At 39.4% G+C, this 14020-nt stretch overlaps 1 protein-coding gene across 23 annotated transcripts in view; it reads right to left on the reverse strand.

Annotated features, from left to right (window-relative positions):
• ABI3BP (ABI family member 3 binding protein) overlaps positions 1 to 14020 on the reverse strand; it is a 127504-nt gene that overhangs the window by 47110 nt on the left and 66374 nt on the right. For 16 of the 23 annotated variants that reach the window (XM_033146636.1, XM_033146639.1, XM_033146637.1 and 13 more), the window contains 10 exons: positions 12179 to 12256; positions 11643 to 11717; positions 10782 to 10856; positions 8974 to 9048; positions 8550 to 8624; positions 7254 to 7328; positions 4228 to 4305; positions 2538 to 2606; positions 1170 to 1211; positions 609 to 680 (listed from right to left, as the gene is read on the reverse strand). In XM_033146636.1, coding sequence (XP_033002527.1) covers positions 609 to 680; positions 1170 to 1211; positions 2538 to 2606; positions 4228 to 4305; positions 7254 to 7328; positions 8550 to 8624; positions 8974 to 9048; positions 10782 to 10856; positions 11643 to 11717; positions 12179 to 12256 — 714 coding nt within the window. The remainder of the gene's footprint in view (positions 1 to 608; positions 681 to 1169; positions 1212 to 2537; positions 2607 to 4227; positions 4306 to 7253; positions 7329 to 8549; positions 8625 to 8973; positions 9049 to 10781; positions 10857 to 11642; positions 11718 to 12178; positions 12257 to 14020) is intronic. The other 7 variants (XM_033146631.1, XM_033146630.1, XM_033146627.1 and 4 more) reach the window with 7 other exon arrangements.

Genomic DNA, 14020 nt, shown 5'->3' on the forward strand with positions numbered 1-14020 from the left:
AGCTGTAGGCAACTATCCCTGACCCCGCGGGCGGCTAGCCCCGCCCCTATGGGCACAACTAGTTCCACCTCTGCTAGGGCACCACTGAATACAAGCCATTATGGGCTTAAAATGAAATCCTGCACTTCGTTTCGGTTGCAAAATTTCCTTTAAACTGAACGGGGCGTATTCATGTATTACACCCATGCAATGTTATTGAGATGCAAATATAGACTATTATAATTGGTGCTGGAGGAGACTCTTGAGAGTCCCGTGGACTGCAAAAAGATCAAACTTATCCATCCTTAAAGAAATCAGCCCTGAGTGCTCACTGGAAGGGCAGATCCTGAAGTTGAGGCTCCAATACTTTGGCCACCTCATGAGAAGAGAAGACTCCCTGGAAAAGACCCTGATGTTGGGAAAGATGGAGGGCACAAGGAGAAGGGGACGACAGAGGATGAGATGGTTGGACAGTGTTCTCGAAGCGACTGGCATGAGTTTGGCCAAACTGCGGGAGGCAGTGGAGGATAGGGTGCCTGGTGCGCTCTGGTCCATGGGGTCATGAAGAGTCGGACACGACTGAACGACTGAACAACAACAAAATAATTGTGACAACTGAGAAAAATTACCAGGTTTAGTATGCAGCGCATGAGGGCCAATGGTTGTCTTAGGACTTGAAACACGATGATTGACTTCTGGAGCTGAAAGAGAAAACTTGGTTAGGAGATGTTAATGACCAGTATGTTTGGCTCTGGCTTTTCAGATGCGAAGATGAATGTGATGAAACAAAATCATGCTGTGGGAAAGAAGTGCACCAAGGCAGACAACACAAGAGACTTTTGAAAGGAAAGTTGCCATAATACATGTATAAGGTTGGTTAAAATGATTCATATGATTTGTGGCCATTTCTGGAGCCTAGAAAGACTTGACTGCAGTGTAATGTGGCTACTTCCAGCTGTTTTCAAAAGGTGACAGAATCACTGTGCGAGGAAAGAAAAAGTAATACTGTGGGGGGAAATTAAAATGGTTACAAGTGTGCTAAGTGATCAACATACCTAGAGAAAGGGTGAATTTTAATGGGAGGGAAAAAGAATGATGTTAGGTGGCCTTTCAGAAGGAGAAAATGCAAATGGGTTTCTGAGAAAAGAAAGTTAACAAGACCAGTCAGTGCACAAGCAAAACACTATTACCTACTATTGGAAGTTCATTGCTAAATGTAATAGGCTCCAAAACTGCACCAGAAAAAAAGGTAACGATTAAAATGAGGAAAACCTTTCAGAATGAAAGTAGCTATTGCATTACCCTATAAACATAAGGCTATATACTACTATTTTAAAGTCAGAGCTTGATACAAAATCTTAGAATCAAGTAAGTTAACAGTAGAAAACATACACGCAAGAAAATATTATGGAAGAACCACAATCTGGAAGTACATTTCTGCCTCTTAATCTTTAAGTCAGGGGTGGCTAATCTGTGGCTCATATATGGTCAACCAAGAGATTTTTACTTACAGATAGGTAGCCGTGTTGGTCTGCCATAGTCAAAACAAAATAAAAAAATAATTAAAAATCCTTCCAGTAGCACCTTAGAGACCAACTACTGTAAGTTTGTTCTTGGTATGAGCTTAGTTGGTCTCTAAGGTGCTACTGGAAGGATTTTTAATTATTTTTTATTTGTTATTTTCTTGTTTTGACAAGAGATTTTTGTTAGGGTCTAATAATTTTGTGGCGTTTTGTTTACATTTTTTTTAAAAAAATGGGGGGAAGTGGTTTCCCATGTTCGTCATTCCTACCTTACCATGCAGGATATGGAAGGTTGGTCATGGGTCAAAGTGCCCTTCAGCCTGAAAACAGTTAACCACTCCTGCTTCACTTGCTTCTGTAAGGACTACCCTGTTTGTGAAGGCCTGGGGGTGGTTGAATGGATGTCTTCTGCTATTATTTCGGTTATTGTTCTGCTTTTGCAGTCATAGAATTTTAATGGATTATTTATTGTATTGGTTTTCAAAATACTTTTCTGACACTGGGAAAGGCAGACTAGAGTGATATTTTACATACAAACAAACAAACAAACAAACAAATGCCTTATCCAACCTCGTTTTGAAATGTACCTCTCTGAGAGGCAGTTACTGCCTATTATATTTTTTATTTGGAATTGATTTGCTCTGTTATTCAATCAGACCTCCCATTCACATTCTTCAAGTACATCTGGAAATGTTAAAACAGTTGAATAAGCAAACTGTTAACCAGAGGCCATGTTTGTGATTGTTTCAGGCCGTCAGCGTAGCAGGCACGATCAATTGCTCACAATCTAACAATCCAAAGTGCCAAAATGCTGAGATCTAGATTGCTGGGAGTCTAGACAGGAAACAGTCTAGTGACCAATCAAGATGGCACCTGCAGTATATTTGCAGTCATACCACCAGAGCCCTATTCAGGGACTATGCTTGAACAAGGAATGCCAACACGAGTAGCTGATGCACCACCAACAAAATCTCTACCAGCAATCACATCACGGGAGGTTTTATTAAGCCCATTTATAAAAAAACACATAATTACCAGATTTAGTAAATGAGGGTTCTGGTGCTGTGGATGATTTAAAAGGAAACTGATCTGCTTCAGTTACAGCTGGAAAAAAAATCGATAAATAATTCAAGCGCATGCCAACTCAAAGGATGTGTTTGGTTCAGATGACATTATCTTAAAGATTGATGGTGCATTCCTTTGCATGTTTACTCAGAAGTAAGTTTGCTGCCTTCAGTGGGGCATACTCTCTTACTTGACATGTTCTTGTGATGCACTGAGCCAACATTCAATATCTCCTACCCTTCCCCTCTCCAGTACTCTCAAGTGTACTCCACAGGGATGGAAGCACTCCTACTGATCATGCTTGAAAGGAGACATTTTTCTATATGAAGTCTGTCTATGAAGTTTTTTTTTGAGATGCATTGATTCAGCCTAATTTTTTTGCTGAGCCACAGCAAATCTGGTATGACTTATTTATCTGGTATGACTTATTTTAAAGCATCGGAACTCAATATATTACAGAGTCTGCTTGTACCTTCTCAGGCGCATCATCTATTTAACCACGATTCCACAGAAATTTCTGAGCCAGTCTGGTTTGAATAACCAGTTGATTCAAACCATCAACATTCAAACCTAATTATGAACGTTTATTTGATTCTGGAGGGTTTGATATGACGGTTTTGTGTCAGTTGAACATTTTAAACAAAAATATTCCTAAAAGATTCCTCATGGATTTAATGGTAAAACAAAAGTGCAATCAGACTGAGTGTACTTGCGTTATTTATTTTGAGATTAAAATTAATTTAATGTATAGAGTTTACAAATTTTCGCAGCTGGGTTACCAAATAGTTTTGCTGGCAGTGACTGTGGAAGTATGATAAAAGCTGACAGGCTGGATGGTTTGGCGGTTGGGAGGAAGACTGGGGCTGTGGGATTCAGATGCTAACTAGATGTGTCTATGGTAATTCCTAGCAGTGAAACAAAGTTAAACTGTCAAGCTTTGCTTAATAGGATATGACATTTCCACTCCAGTGCATTGGTTTGAATTATTCTAGGCTCAGCAGGAGTTCCTACGACATGCTTTAGTGCAAAGTTGGTCAAAAAATATGTGTTGTTGTTTTGAGGGAAGGCAAAGTGTTGCAACAGATTCTGTCTCAAGTCTGAGAAACTGATAGCACTATGGTACATCATATAGGAGCACTGGGTTTTGGTGTGGTTTTTTTGTCAGCAGTCTATTGACCTGAGGAGTTGGCAGCTTTGCAGAAGAGAAAGGCAGACGTATAGACCTGACTCTGTCAAAGTCATGCTCATGGCCCCTGTTGCTCCAGTCTTGGTATGCCACAATACCAATATGTGGTATTGCAATATGTGGCAACTGTAGCATCCATGTCATAGGCTTGGTTTCTCATGTGTTAGTGGTCAAGAGTTTCACCCATGCAAGAAAAGGTTCTTGAAGATTTTTGCAGATAATATGGGGCTGGTAGGGTAGGGCATGTTTTATATACTGTTCATGGGAACTACTCTCCTAAAACAGCAGCAGCAGCAATGTCTAAGGTGGATGTTATAGTAGACTAACTCTAGAATTTGAAAGGCTAGCAAAATCCTAAAGATGAAATGGTGGTAGAAAATGCACTTGTAGTAAATGAAAGGTTCATTGCAGTAATGAGAAGAAATTAAAAGAACCAGCTGGATAGTGACAATTAGCTGAAGTAAAATATATTACCCATTGTTGCCCCTGGATGTCCGACAGTGTGAGAAATCTTAGTTGTGGTGGGAACTGGAATCAATTTGCTGGTAACTGCTGGAGTAAAGGATAGTCTCTTAAGAAAGGAAAACCTGAGAGTTCAGGATTTAAGAACTTGTATTCAAATAATGTGTGGCAAGCTCTGTTTTAACGGCATTTTTGGACTGTCTACCTGTCTATCATAAATATAATCAACTAGTGTAGTATCACTGTTGGATTTAATTTGGGAGACCTTGATTAGAAAATTCATGGAGGGCAGGGCTATATTTACTACCCTCCAGGTTCAGAGGTAGCCAGTCTCTGAGTATCAGTTGCTGGATACACAGAAGCAATGGGCTATTTATTCGGTTCACATCATGCCAGTGGGCTTCCCTTGAGCATCTGGCTAACTACCGTGGGAAACAGGATATTGAACTAGGTAGGCTTCGGTCTAGTCTAGTAGGGCTCCTCTTATTTTCTTGTGGGATTGAATCCTTGCTCAGCTATAATGTTAGCTTAGTGGTCTTTGACAAATCAGTATCTCTGCCTATTTCACTCAAGGATATTGTGCGGATGAAATAGTTTAGTCTGATGTATTTTGCCCCGAGAAACAGAAATAATTTAAAGGCAAATATGATACAGTAATATAAAATATCAAGTCCTCCTCCAAAGCGAGTTATTAGAAGATGGAAGCATATTCATATTTGCTGTCATTTTACTAATTCAGAACATGTGAAGTGGCACCTGTAGTTCTCTAAAACAGGGCAGGAAATTTTTAGTCCTCCCTCCAGACATTGTTGGATTGACCATTGGACATGTTGGCTTTAGCTGATTATATTCCAATGACACATGGAGGCCACAGATACCTCACCCCTGCTTCAGAGCATTCAGAAAATCACGTGGCTGAGTTAGTCAAGCACAATGAAAAGCAGAAGGTAGTAATCTTTTATAGCTGGAATAATACAGCCTGATCCGGTACCAGTACAACTGGAGAAAATGAGGCTTCTTCCAGTGGAATATCTTAAGGATAAGAGCAAAAGTCTACAAGCCATGAAACCAAAATGTTTCATTACTTTCATACGTGGTCAAAAGGGAAAGACAACGCCCAACTCTGCAGGTTGCTGCTTAACAAGGGGGAAAGGAATGTTGAGGCTAATTTAATAGGAATATGAACGTAATATAATTAGCATACAGCATATATTAACCATCCTAAGAAAGTGAAAAATAATACATCAGTTGTCAACATCCATTCCAAGACACACACACTGTCAACCTGGCACATTTAAGCCTCTCTGGTGCTAAGGCAAACAGTACACAAGGGAATTGTGTCACCAACATGAAGTCCAACTGCTTTTGACTCCCCTGAGCTAATATTTCAGATTTGTACAGTATGTTTAGCTGAGTAGACTGGAGAGTAGCTGACCTGTAGGAGACAGGGCAAGCTTTAGGGTATAGATCAAGTAACACAAACCCTGTTCTTCTTCTGACTCATAACTAAAAATAGATGCATGGTACTTATCCAAGTGGAAAGCATCTCATCATTTTAATGGCCAGTTTCCCCTTTCAATCTTGGTGAAATTCTATGACTTTCCTTCAACTCTACAAAACCATGAAGAAAATAAACAATATGGAAATTTCAGTTTACATTGCGAAAGGCACATCTGTTGCCTCTCATTTAAATCTCTGGATTAATCTTTATAGATGGATAGAGAAGACCACATGTTGCACAGAGCACAGCTGTACTTCTTATTGACTGAAAGCTGATAGTATATATGAATGGAAAATATATTTCTAACTATATGTGCCTGTGTGTGTTTATCCTCTATATTTAGTTCAAAGTCCTTGGGCTGCACATGGCACCTTCCTATACTATGTATTTTACTTCAAGCCTAGTAGAGGCTTTTGTAGTCCCTGCTTTCACATTGGAGACATACCTAGATTTTTTTGGGGTGGGGGTGGGGAAAATGTATGGGCTTTTCTGGTCAAAGTACTGTGAGGGGATGATTAAGTCATAGCTAAATGGGAAATTGCACCCAAGCAGCTTGGCTAGAGTGGGTCTGGCCATCACAGGTTGAAGCAATTGGTTATTGCAACTTAAAGTGCCAGATTTCGAGGAACATATTAAGATTGAATGGTTTAGTTGTGGTTTCTCAAAGCTGCAATATGAAAAATATCAAAATGTTAGCATATATCACATACAGTGAGTCTGTTTAGTTCTGCAGAAGTTCTTATGAACAGAGGTAGCATGAAAAATAAAAATTATAATATTTGCTTGGGTCTGAAATATTTACATAAGTAGGGGGCAGCGGTGCTCACTTGAACTCCTGACTGCTGAGTCACTGCTGCTTATCAGGAAGGAGAGGGACAAGGAGGCAGGGAGATCAGTGCAGGGCAAATGAACTGGCACGGCCAATACAGCTCTCCTGGCGGTACATTTGCACCACACAAATCTCCCTGCTGCCTCACCTTCCAATAAATAGCTGTAACTCAGCTGCTGGGAGGTCAGGTGAGCCCCACCACTCCATAGTACCCTACTGCTTTGTATGGAACAGAAGTAGCATAGCACTTATTTCCAGTCAAAATATTCTTTCATTGAGTTTTCGTTGGTGTTTTTCTTGAAACCTCTTTCAGAATTTTATCCCTATCATTATTTATTGCTAGTAGTGACTGAGCTAGCAAATCAAGCAATATTAACCTAATTGTCAAACCTGAGCCAGATTTCAAACAAATTAGGTAATCGCAACTTAATTCACCCCATTACAACATTTTACCTTACAAAACAACAGAACTATAAGCTTTGACATGACAGCAAAATCTAATTTGGTGTTGAGAAGCTGTTTTTAATCTCAGACTGTTGCGATTACAAATGGAATTATATTGCATTACATGTTCTAAGATTATATAAGAATGAATGCACACGGACAACACATGTTCTGTTTTTGTGAACTGCATGTCCAAGTCCGTCAGAAGAAAGCTTGATCCATGCTGTGGAATAAAATAGTTATAGGAAAGTACATAGCAATTACCCGGTACAATCTTTGGCTCTTCCAGATGGGAAGGGATTTGGGGCTTGGAAACTGGGATTTTTGTTTTACTGGGAGCTGAAAGGAATAAAAATGAAAAGGTCATTTGTATGTGCCCTAAGAAAGCAGTAGGGGCCTTCAGATAGCACCAAGAGCTTAAAATGAGTGGGAATCCTTCACGACCGGTGTTGTGTGCTCACCTAAGTCAAAAACTACATAGGAGTATCCCAAACGAACAGTTACTGAGATACCAAGAACTGCATGGCATATGCAACAGGCTTATGCTATCCCTATGTGATTATTTTCTTTTCGATCCTTCCCTCTTAAAAATAAATCCGTATTACAAACTAGTCTGGAAGACTCAAAAGTAGTTTGCCAAAGGTCATGGAGAGGCTGCTACTTGAGTTAAAAAAATTATTCTGTGCATATTTCAAAGCAAATCTTAGCAAGTCGGACATGTAAATCTGCATAGGGTTATAGGCACGGCCCCTTGGGCTCACAGAACTAGTCTCACTGTTCTTTGGAACTTGATCAATATATGAAGAAAACAACCCATTTCCCTGGGGTGCCTGCAAACTGCTATGCATTTTTCTTTCAGCAGTTTCCTGTCCAACAAACAGCACAGATCACCTGTGCTTCAAAGATAATGTCCTGAATGCTAACCTTGCCTTCCCCACTCCTCCTCTATGATTGGGGGGGGGGGGGTTGGGGGTATTGTTTTGTTTTTTCTCAGACCCCAGAGAAAGTAAGCATCATAAAAAACTGAAGCACCAATATTGTTTTTTGTGCTGCGTTCAAAGGTCCCACTCCAGTGTTTTGGCACCCTGACAGACTCCCAAATACTGAATGCATGCAGAGAACCAACACCCGGAGGTACCTGTGTACATTTGCATTTGCCAGATCCTACAGGGGATGCATGTACAAAAGTCTGCTTCACCATTTATTTATTTTTTTGCACTCATGTAGAATTGCTAGGACTAAACTGAAACATCCCTGACTTTGCCGCCCTGCTCGTGAGCTATGAAAAGCCCGACTTTCAGCCCAGAGGGTGGGCTGGAAAAGTCCATAGTACATTTCCCCTCTAATGTTCTAACTAGGCAGATGAGTAGCACAGGAGAGGAAGGGGAAAGGAAAGAACTGAGTCTGTTCTGTAGCTTCCAACAGTCTATGTGCAGTCCATGCCATATGGCCTATATTTAACAGACCAACCATCTATAGACTAAATGGAGGCATATACAGAGATATTTAACTATTACAATTATTCATCTGTCACTTCATGTAAACCTAATTAACCATTACCCTGTGTTGTTCTTGGCAGTTCAGGGGTTTTATAAATTTTAAGTGTAGTGGCTTCCCATTGAGGTTCTTTTTCTGCTGATGAAAAAGGAGAGAGAGAGCAATAAATCATGCTTGAATTAGACAGTTCTTCATAAAACATGTTTAAAGTGAGATCTATTTTCCATTGCCCAGAATCAGTATATGATTACTTGCAATTAACATAAAAATAGGGTTCTTTCTGATTCCTGCATGGTTTTCTTATTATAACTGTTTTCACCGAAAGATTTTATAAATATATGAGGTAGCGCGCAAAGACTGAAGCCTACACAAAGTTGACCCAAAAGGGTTTTGTATTTCCCCAAACCAACAACATAGCTTCTTTCAGAAAGGCTAACTTTGAATTCAAACAACAATAATTACAACCCATGGCATGAATTGTTATTACCACGTTTAGATTCTGGTATTTTGGGATGGGCAGGAGGTTTAGGTGTAGAAGGAACCAATTCTGTTTCCGGCAGAGCTGAAAGACACAGGCTGTATTATAGATTTTTGCTTCTTACTGTCTTTTTTAAATTTTCTTCCTAGGAAATTAGAATCAAATGAACTAAAGTGAAGGTGAAACAGGATGTTTAAAAATTGTAAATTTGTTGCAAAAATATACTTTTTAAAGCCTCAGACAACAGCAGAATCATATTTGTCTATTCTTTCCCATTAACTCACCAGATGACTTTAAGAAAGCCATTCTCTCTCATGCCTAGGTGATTTATCTATGGGAATAACAATATTAGCCTACCTTACCAAGTTGTTATAAGGATTACAAAATAACGTATGTGAAGTGCTTTGGACTCTCTCAAGTGCCATCAGTTACATATACTGTTAAATAATATTTTCATTACTCATATAATGGTTGATTGTGCTGATTATGTAATGTTAGAATTGGTGCATAATTGACAAGGCTTGTGGTAGCTCTCACAAGAAATATGTGTGGAGAAAATGATAGAATGCTACAAGCCAATTCATAATCATAGATAAAAGAAGGACTTTTCCATATACCAGTACTTCTGGATAACACATTTAGAATGCTAGGTCAAATACAGTGGTACCTCGGTTTAAGAACAGACCTGTTTTCGAACGATTTGGTTTACGAACTCCGCAAAACCAGAAATGGTGTCTTGGTTTGAGAACTTTAACTCGGTCTAAGAATGGAATCCGAACGGTGGAAGGGCACCAGCGGCAGGAGGCCTCATTAGGGAAAGCGTGCTTTGGTTTAAAAATGGTTTTGGTTTAAGAACGGACTTCCAGAACGGATTAAGTTCATAAACCAAGGTACCACTATACAGATATAACAATAAATTATTATTTTTTGTGTGTGAAGTAAACATGCTACAGGAGAAAGAAGATTTAAAGCTTCTTTTTGTGCTTTGGAGCAAATTGCAGTTTCAGATTTCATACAGGAAGTTCTTCAAAGTGTAGTTCAAAACCACCATTTGACCCTTGTATTAACTATGGTTTAGATAAACCAAGTTCCCTGACACAAAGGGAAACTGTAGTTTGTTCCAAACCACAGACAGAAGCAGCTTCTGGGGGGAGGGGTGTAGCTGCAGGAGTAGCCTCCTAACAACAGCATAGCTGCTGCTTACTCGGAGGGGCAAGGAAGTGGAACAACTGGGCATGTGCTGATCCACCAGTGGGAGAATTGGTATGGCTCCCCCACTGTATCTCTGCAGCTGTGACCTCACAACCACTTTGCCCACAAGGACAGCTATCTAAAAATCATCCAAATTCAAGTACTATAAATATTTTTTTTATATAAATGTTTTCTTTTTATGTGGATAAGCAGTACTTTCCTTCAGAAAAGCTATTTGCTCAATTTCCTTTTGGCCTTTTAAAAAACTTGTCACACTTTTGCTGAAAACAGGAAATGGCTGCATCTATAATTTCTATGAGGCAAATCTTCAAATAACAACAGCAAGCACATTTGCCCACACTGTTTCACAAATGCTCATTGTTAAATTAATCAAAGTTCAGATATTTCAATGGGCATCAGTTCAACGAGCAATTTCAATTAAGAGCAATAATGTTTTCAAAATTCAAGAATTAATGCTGTAGCTGTAAGCCAAATACTACATTTGAAAGTACACTCTGTTTTTATTATTTGCAGTGGTGAAAAATGGCAATAAAAAAGATTTTCAGGGATCTTCAGGGACTGAATTTTAATGCAGTTATACAACTTTTCCAGGAAATGAATGTTACCTGGAGCAGCTTTTAATTGTTCAGTAATTCTAGAAGTTTTAGGTGTATTCTGCTTCAAAGGTGGTTGATTAGTGGCTAGAAAAAGAAGAGAATTCAAACTGAACAGAAAAAGACAAATACAACTACAAGTGAAATATTTCCTATTTATTGATAAAACAAAAATGTTTGATGTGAAATAGAAAGATTGGGTTGGGGGTAGGAACCTATAAAATTCAAAACAGAAGGTCCGTTATCACCAAATACACTAAACATATTTTAATAACGACTAATGTACAAAACTGGCAGCAACATCCCCTATTTCAACAGAAAGATGGCAAAAGGGAAGAAGGCACACCCACAAACTCTTCTGAGCTTGATTGTATAAGCCCCGGTAATACAACATGGACTATTCAATGGAAAATAAACTCTTAATGCATGAGATCTAGAAAGCAGAAAAAGCTAGAAATAAATTTCAAATTAATCATCAATAGTTGCATACATTGATTTCATGTTCATAATCTACGTATCTAAAACAAAAGTGCAAAATTCTTTGATTGTGATATAGTTTTGTGAACAATCTGCATTTCATTACCAAACCCAGGTTCAATAGCTCTTGAGAAAAAATAATAAACAGAATTGATGTTTTTTGGTGTGAATCAAAATTTATCACAGTACTCAGATTTATCACAGAAAAGTAGTAACTGATAGTAATTTAGCATGAAATCCTAACCATGTCTGTACAGGAGTTACTCCTACTGAATTCAATGAGGCTTACCGCCAGGTAAGTAGGAATAGGATTGATATTCTAGTGGCTATTGCACATCTGAACAGAGAAGAGTTAAAAAAATGCCATCTGTATACATAATGTGAGTATTTAATTACCGGGGCTCACATGCCATCCTTCTGGAGTGGCAGAAGTCTTCCATTTAAAAGGAATAAATGGTGTTTCAGATGAAGCTGAAAAGAGCATCAAGGTTACATTTAAAATCCTTCAAAATTTAAACAAACCGTTCATGCAACACTCTTGCAATGATGAACAGAATGGAATGGACCGGCAAGGTTGATGAAAGTGATGGAAGTTGCAGACCACATTGCACTGATCTTAAGCATAACTCAGTGCTCCAATGACAAATGTTAAATTCCTCTCAAAGACAGTTGTGCAAAGAGATGGATAATAATAATAAAGAGAAATGACAGGGAGCCCATGCAGCTTTTGTAACTGAAATTAAAAATAAAAGTATGAACCATGTTTCTACAAAGGTTTGGAGACTTTGTAGAAGCTAGAAGTGCGATAAAAGGTCAGTATGGAAAGGATGGTGATGATTTTATTCTGAAAGAAATGGATTCACGTGGAATGAAAATGTTTCTGATGAAACATGACACACAGTATGACTATTCACGTTGAAAAAGAGCATTACCCTGTGGTGTCTTTGGCCAGTCAAGAGGCTTGGATGTTTTTGGTGTGAAAGATTCCAGGGTGGGTTCATTTGTTACTGCTGGAAGAAATGTTGACAAGTATAAGAAGAAGAAAAGCCAGCTTGGTGTGTGGGGAAAATGTTTCTGCAGGAGGAAAGCTATTTTTCTGTAGGAAAAACCTGAAGGGTTTCCTTGACTATTGGCCATTGTTTTTAGTTTACCAGTTTAGTAGGTGTTACATATGAAGTCATCTGTTTAAATCACACTCTATGAAAGATTTCCTTCTTCGTAGTGTATGTGGATTTGAACAAATGCTGAGTGGTCATCTATTTAGTTCCTGCCTGCCTGCCCACCCGTACTGTAATTGTTTTGGATTACATCTTGGTATCTGAATCAGTGCCACACAGAGAAAATTAAGGTTTTATTAACGACTCAACTCAAGTGGCATTATCCAAGCAAAGTGGGATACCACAAGAAGCAACACTGTAATAAGCAACAGAGTCTACTAAAAGTTACTGTGCAATGTAAACAAGTAAACTCAGAAAAATCTCATAATTTGCGTGACTTACTTCCAGGTAACTGTGTAGCCTTAACCTAGTAGTGAGAACATACGGGTCACTTTGAAGTCACATTCCAGTCAACTAAGGTGGTCACCTATATTAGCAGAAATCCCCTCTTCTACTTGACATTACAGGAACAGAAGCCCTGTTCTCTTTTGCATTTGACCACACTGGTTTCAGTAGAAGAGACTTAAGACGTAAGATTTAACTCTAATACTATTTATTTTCTGTTTTCTTTCCTATGTTTTTAACTTGTTCTATTTAACTATATAAGCTGCCTTGAGTCTCACTGGGGAAAAAGATGAAATATAAATAAATATAACAATATTTTTAATACAGTCGCACCACAGAAGTTGAACAGAATCCATTCCAGAAGTTCGTTCGACTTCCAAAACACAGCTTCTGATTGGCTGCAGCCAACTGGAAGCCACGGAAGCCCCGTCAGATGTTTGGCTTCCGCAAGAACGTTCGAAAACCGGAACAGTCACTTCCTGTTTTTGATCCTTCGGGAGCTGGAACGTTTGACTTGCAAGGCATTTGGGAACCAAGGTACAACTGTACTATTATTATCCACATCATATAGGGGGCCTTAAATATAGCCCAAAAATAGGCAGGCCTTGAACCTCTAGGAATTTACAGCATACAACACACACTGGGAAAAACAGAAGGTGTATAAGGGAGACAACAGGAAACTCCCCCAAAGCCACCAGGAAACCATCTGGATCCATCAGCCTGCTGGGGTGGACCATTTTAATCAGTCCCCCACCCCTGCAGAGGCTCTGAGTTCTAAACCCCACAAGGCAGTGATTTGACCATGGCAACAGAACTAAAGAGAGTCCCTCCACTGTAAGATCACCATCATACAATCAAACACAGAAAACCAGTCCAGAGTGCTCCCTGCAGCATGGGTAGGGCCAGAAATTTCTTAGGACAGACCCATGGTTGTCATGGAGGACATGAAATCCTGAGCCATTCTTGAGGGGAAACTCAGTGTGAATATTAAAGTCATCCAGCACAACCAGCCAGGGGGACTCCAACACCAACCCTGAAAACACATCAGCTAGCTCAGGAAGGAATACTGTTGATCAGTGGGGTGGGTGGTACACAAACAGAATCCTTAATCTGTCCTAGTCACCCATCTTCAGATACACACTCTTGAACCCAGCAGACTGTGGGAGAGGACACCTGGTCAGGGGGATGCAAACCACTATGCGCAGGTGTAATTTGCCAGAATGTAAGGATGGCACTAACTGGAATTGTAGTCTGTAGATTTTGCTCTCTAAA

Source organism: Lacerta agilis, chromosome 4, assembly GCF_009819535.1.
Source record: "Lacerta agilis isolate rLacAgi1 chromosome 4, rLacAgi1.pri, whole genome shotgun sequence".
Taxonomy (NCBI): domain Eukaryota; kingdom Metazoa; phylum Chordata; class Lepidosauria; order Squamata; family Lacertidae; genus Lacerta; species Lacerta agilis.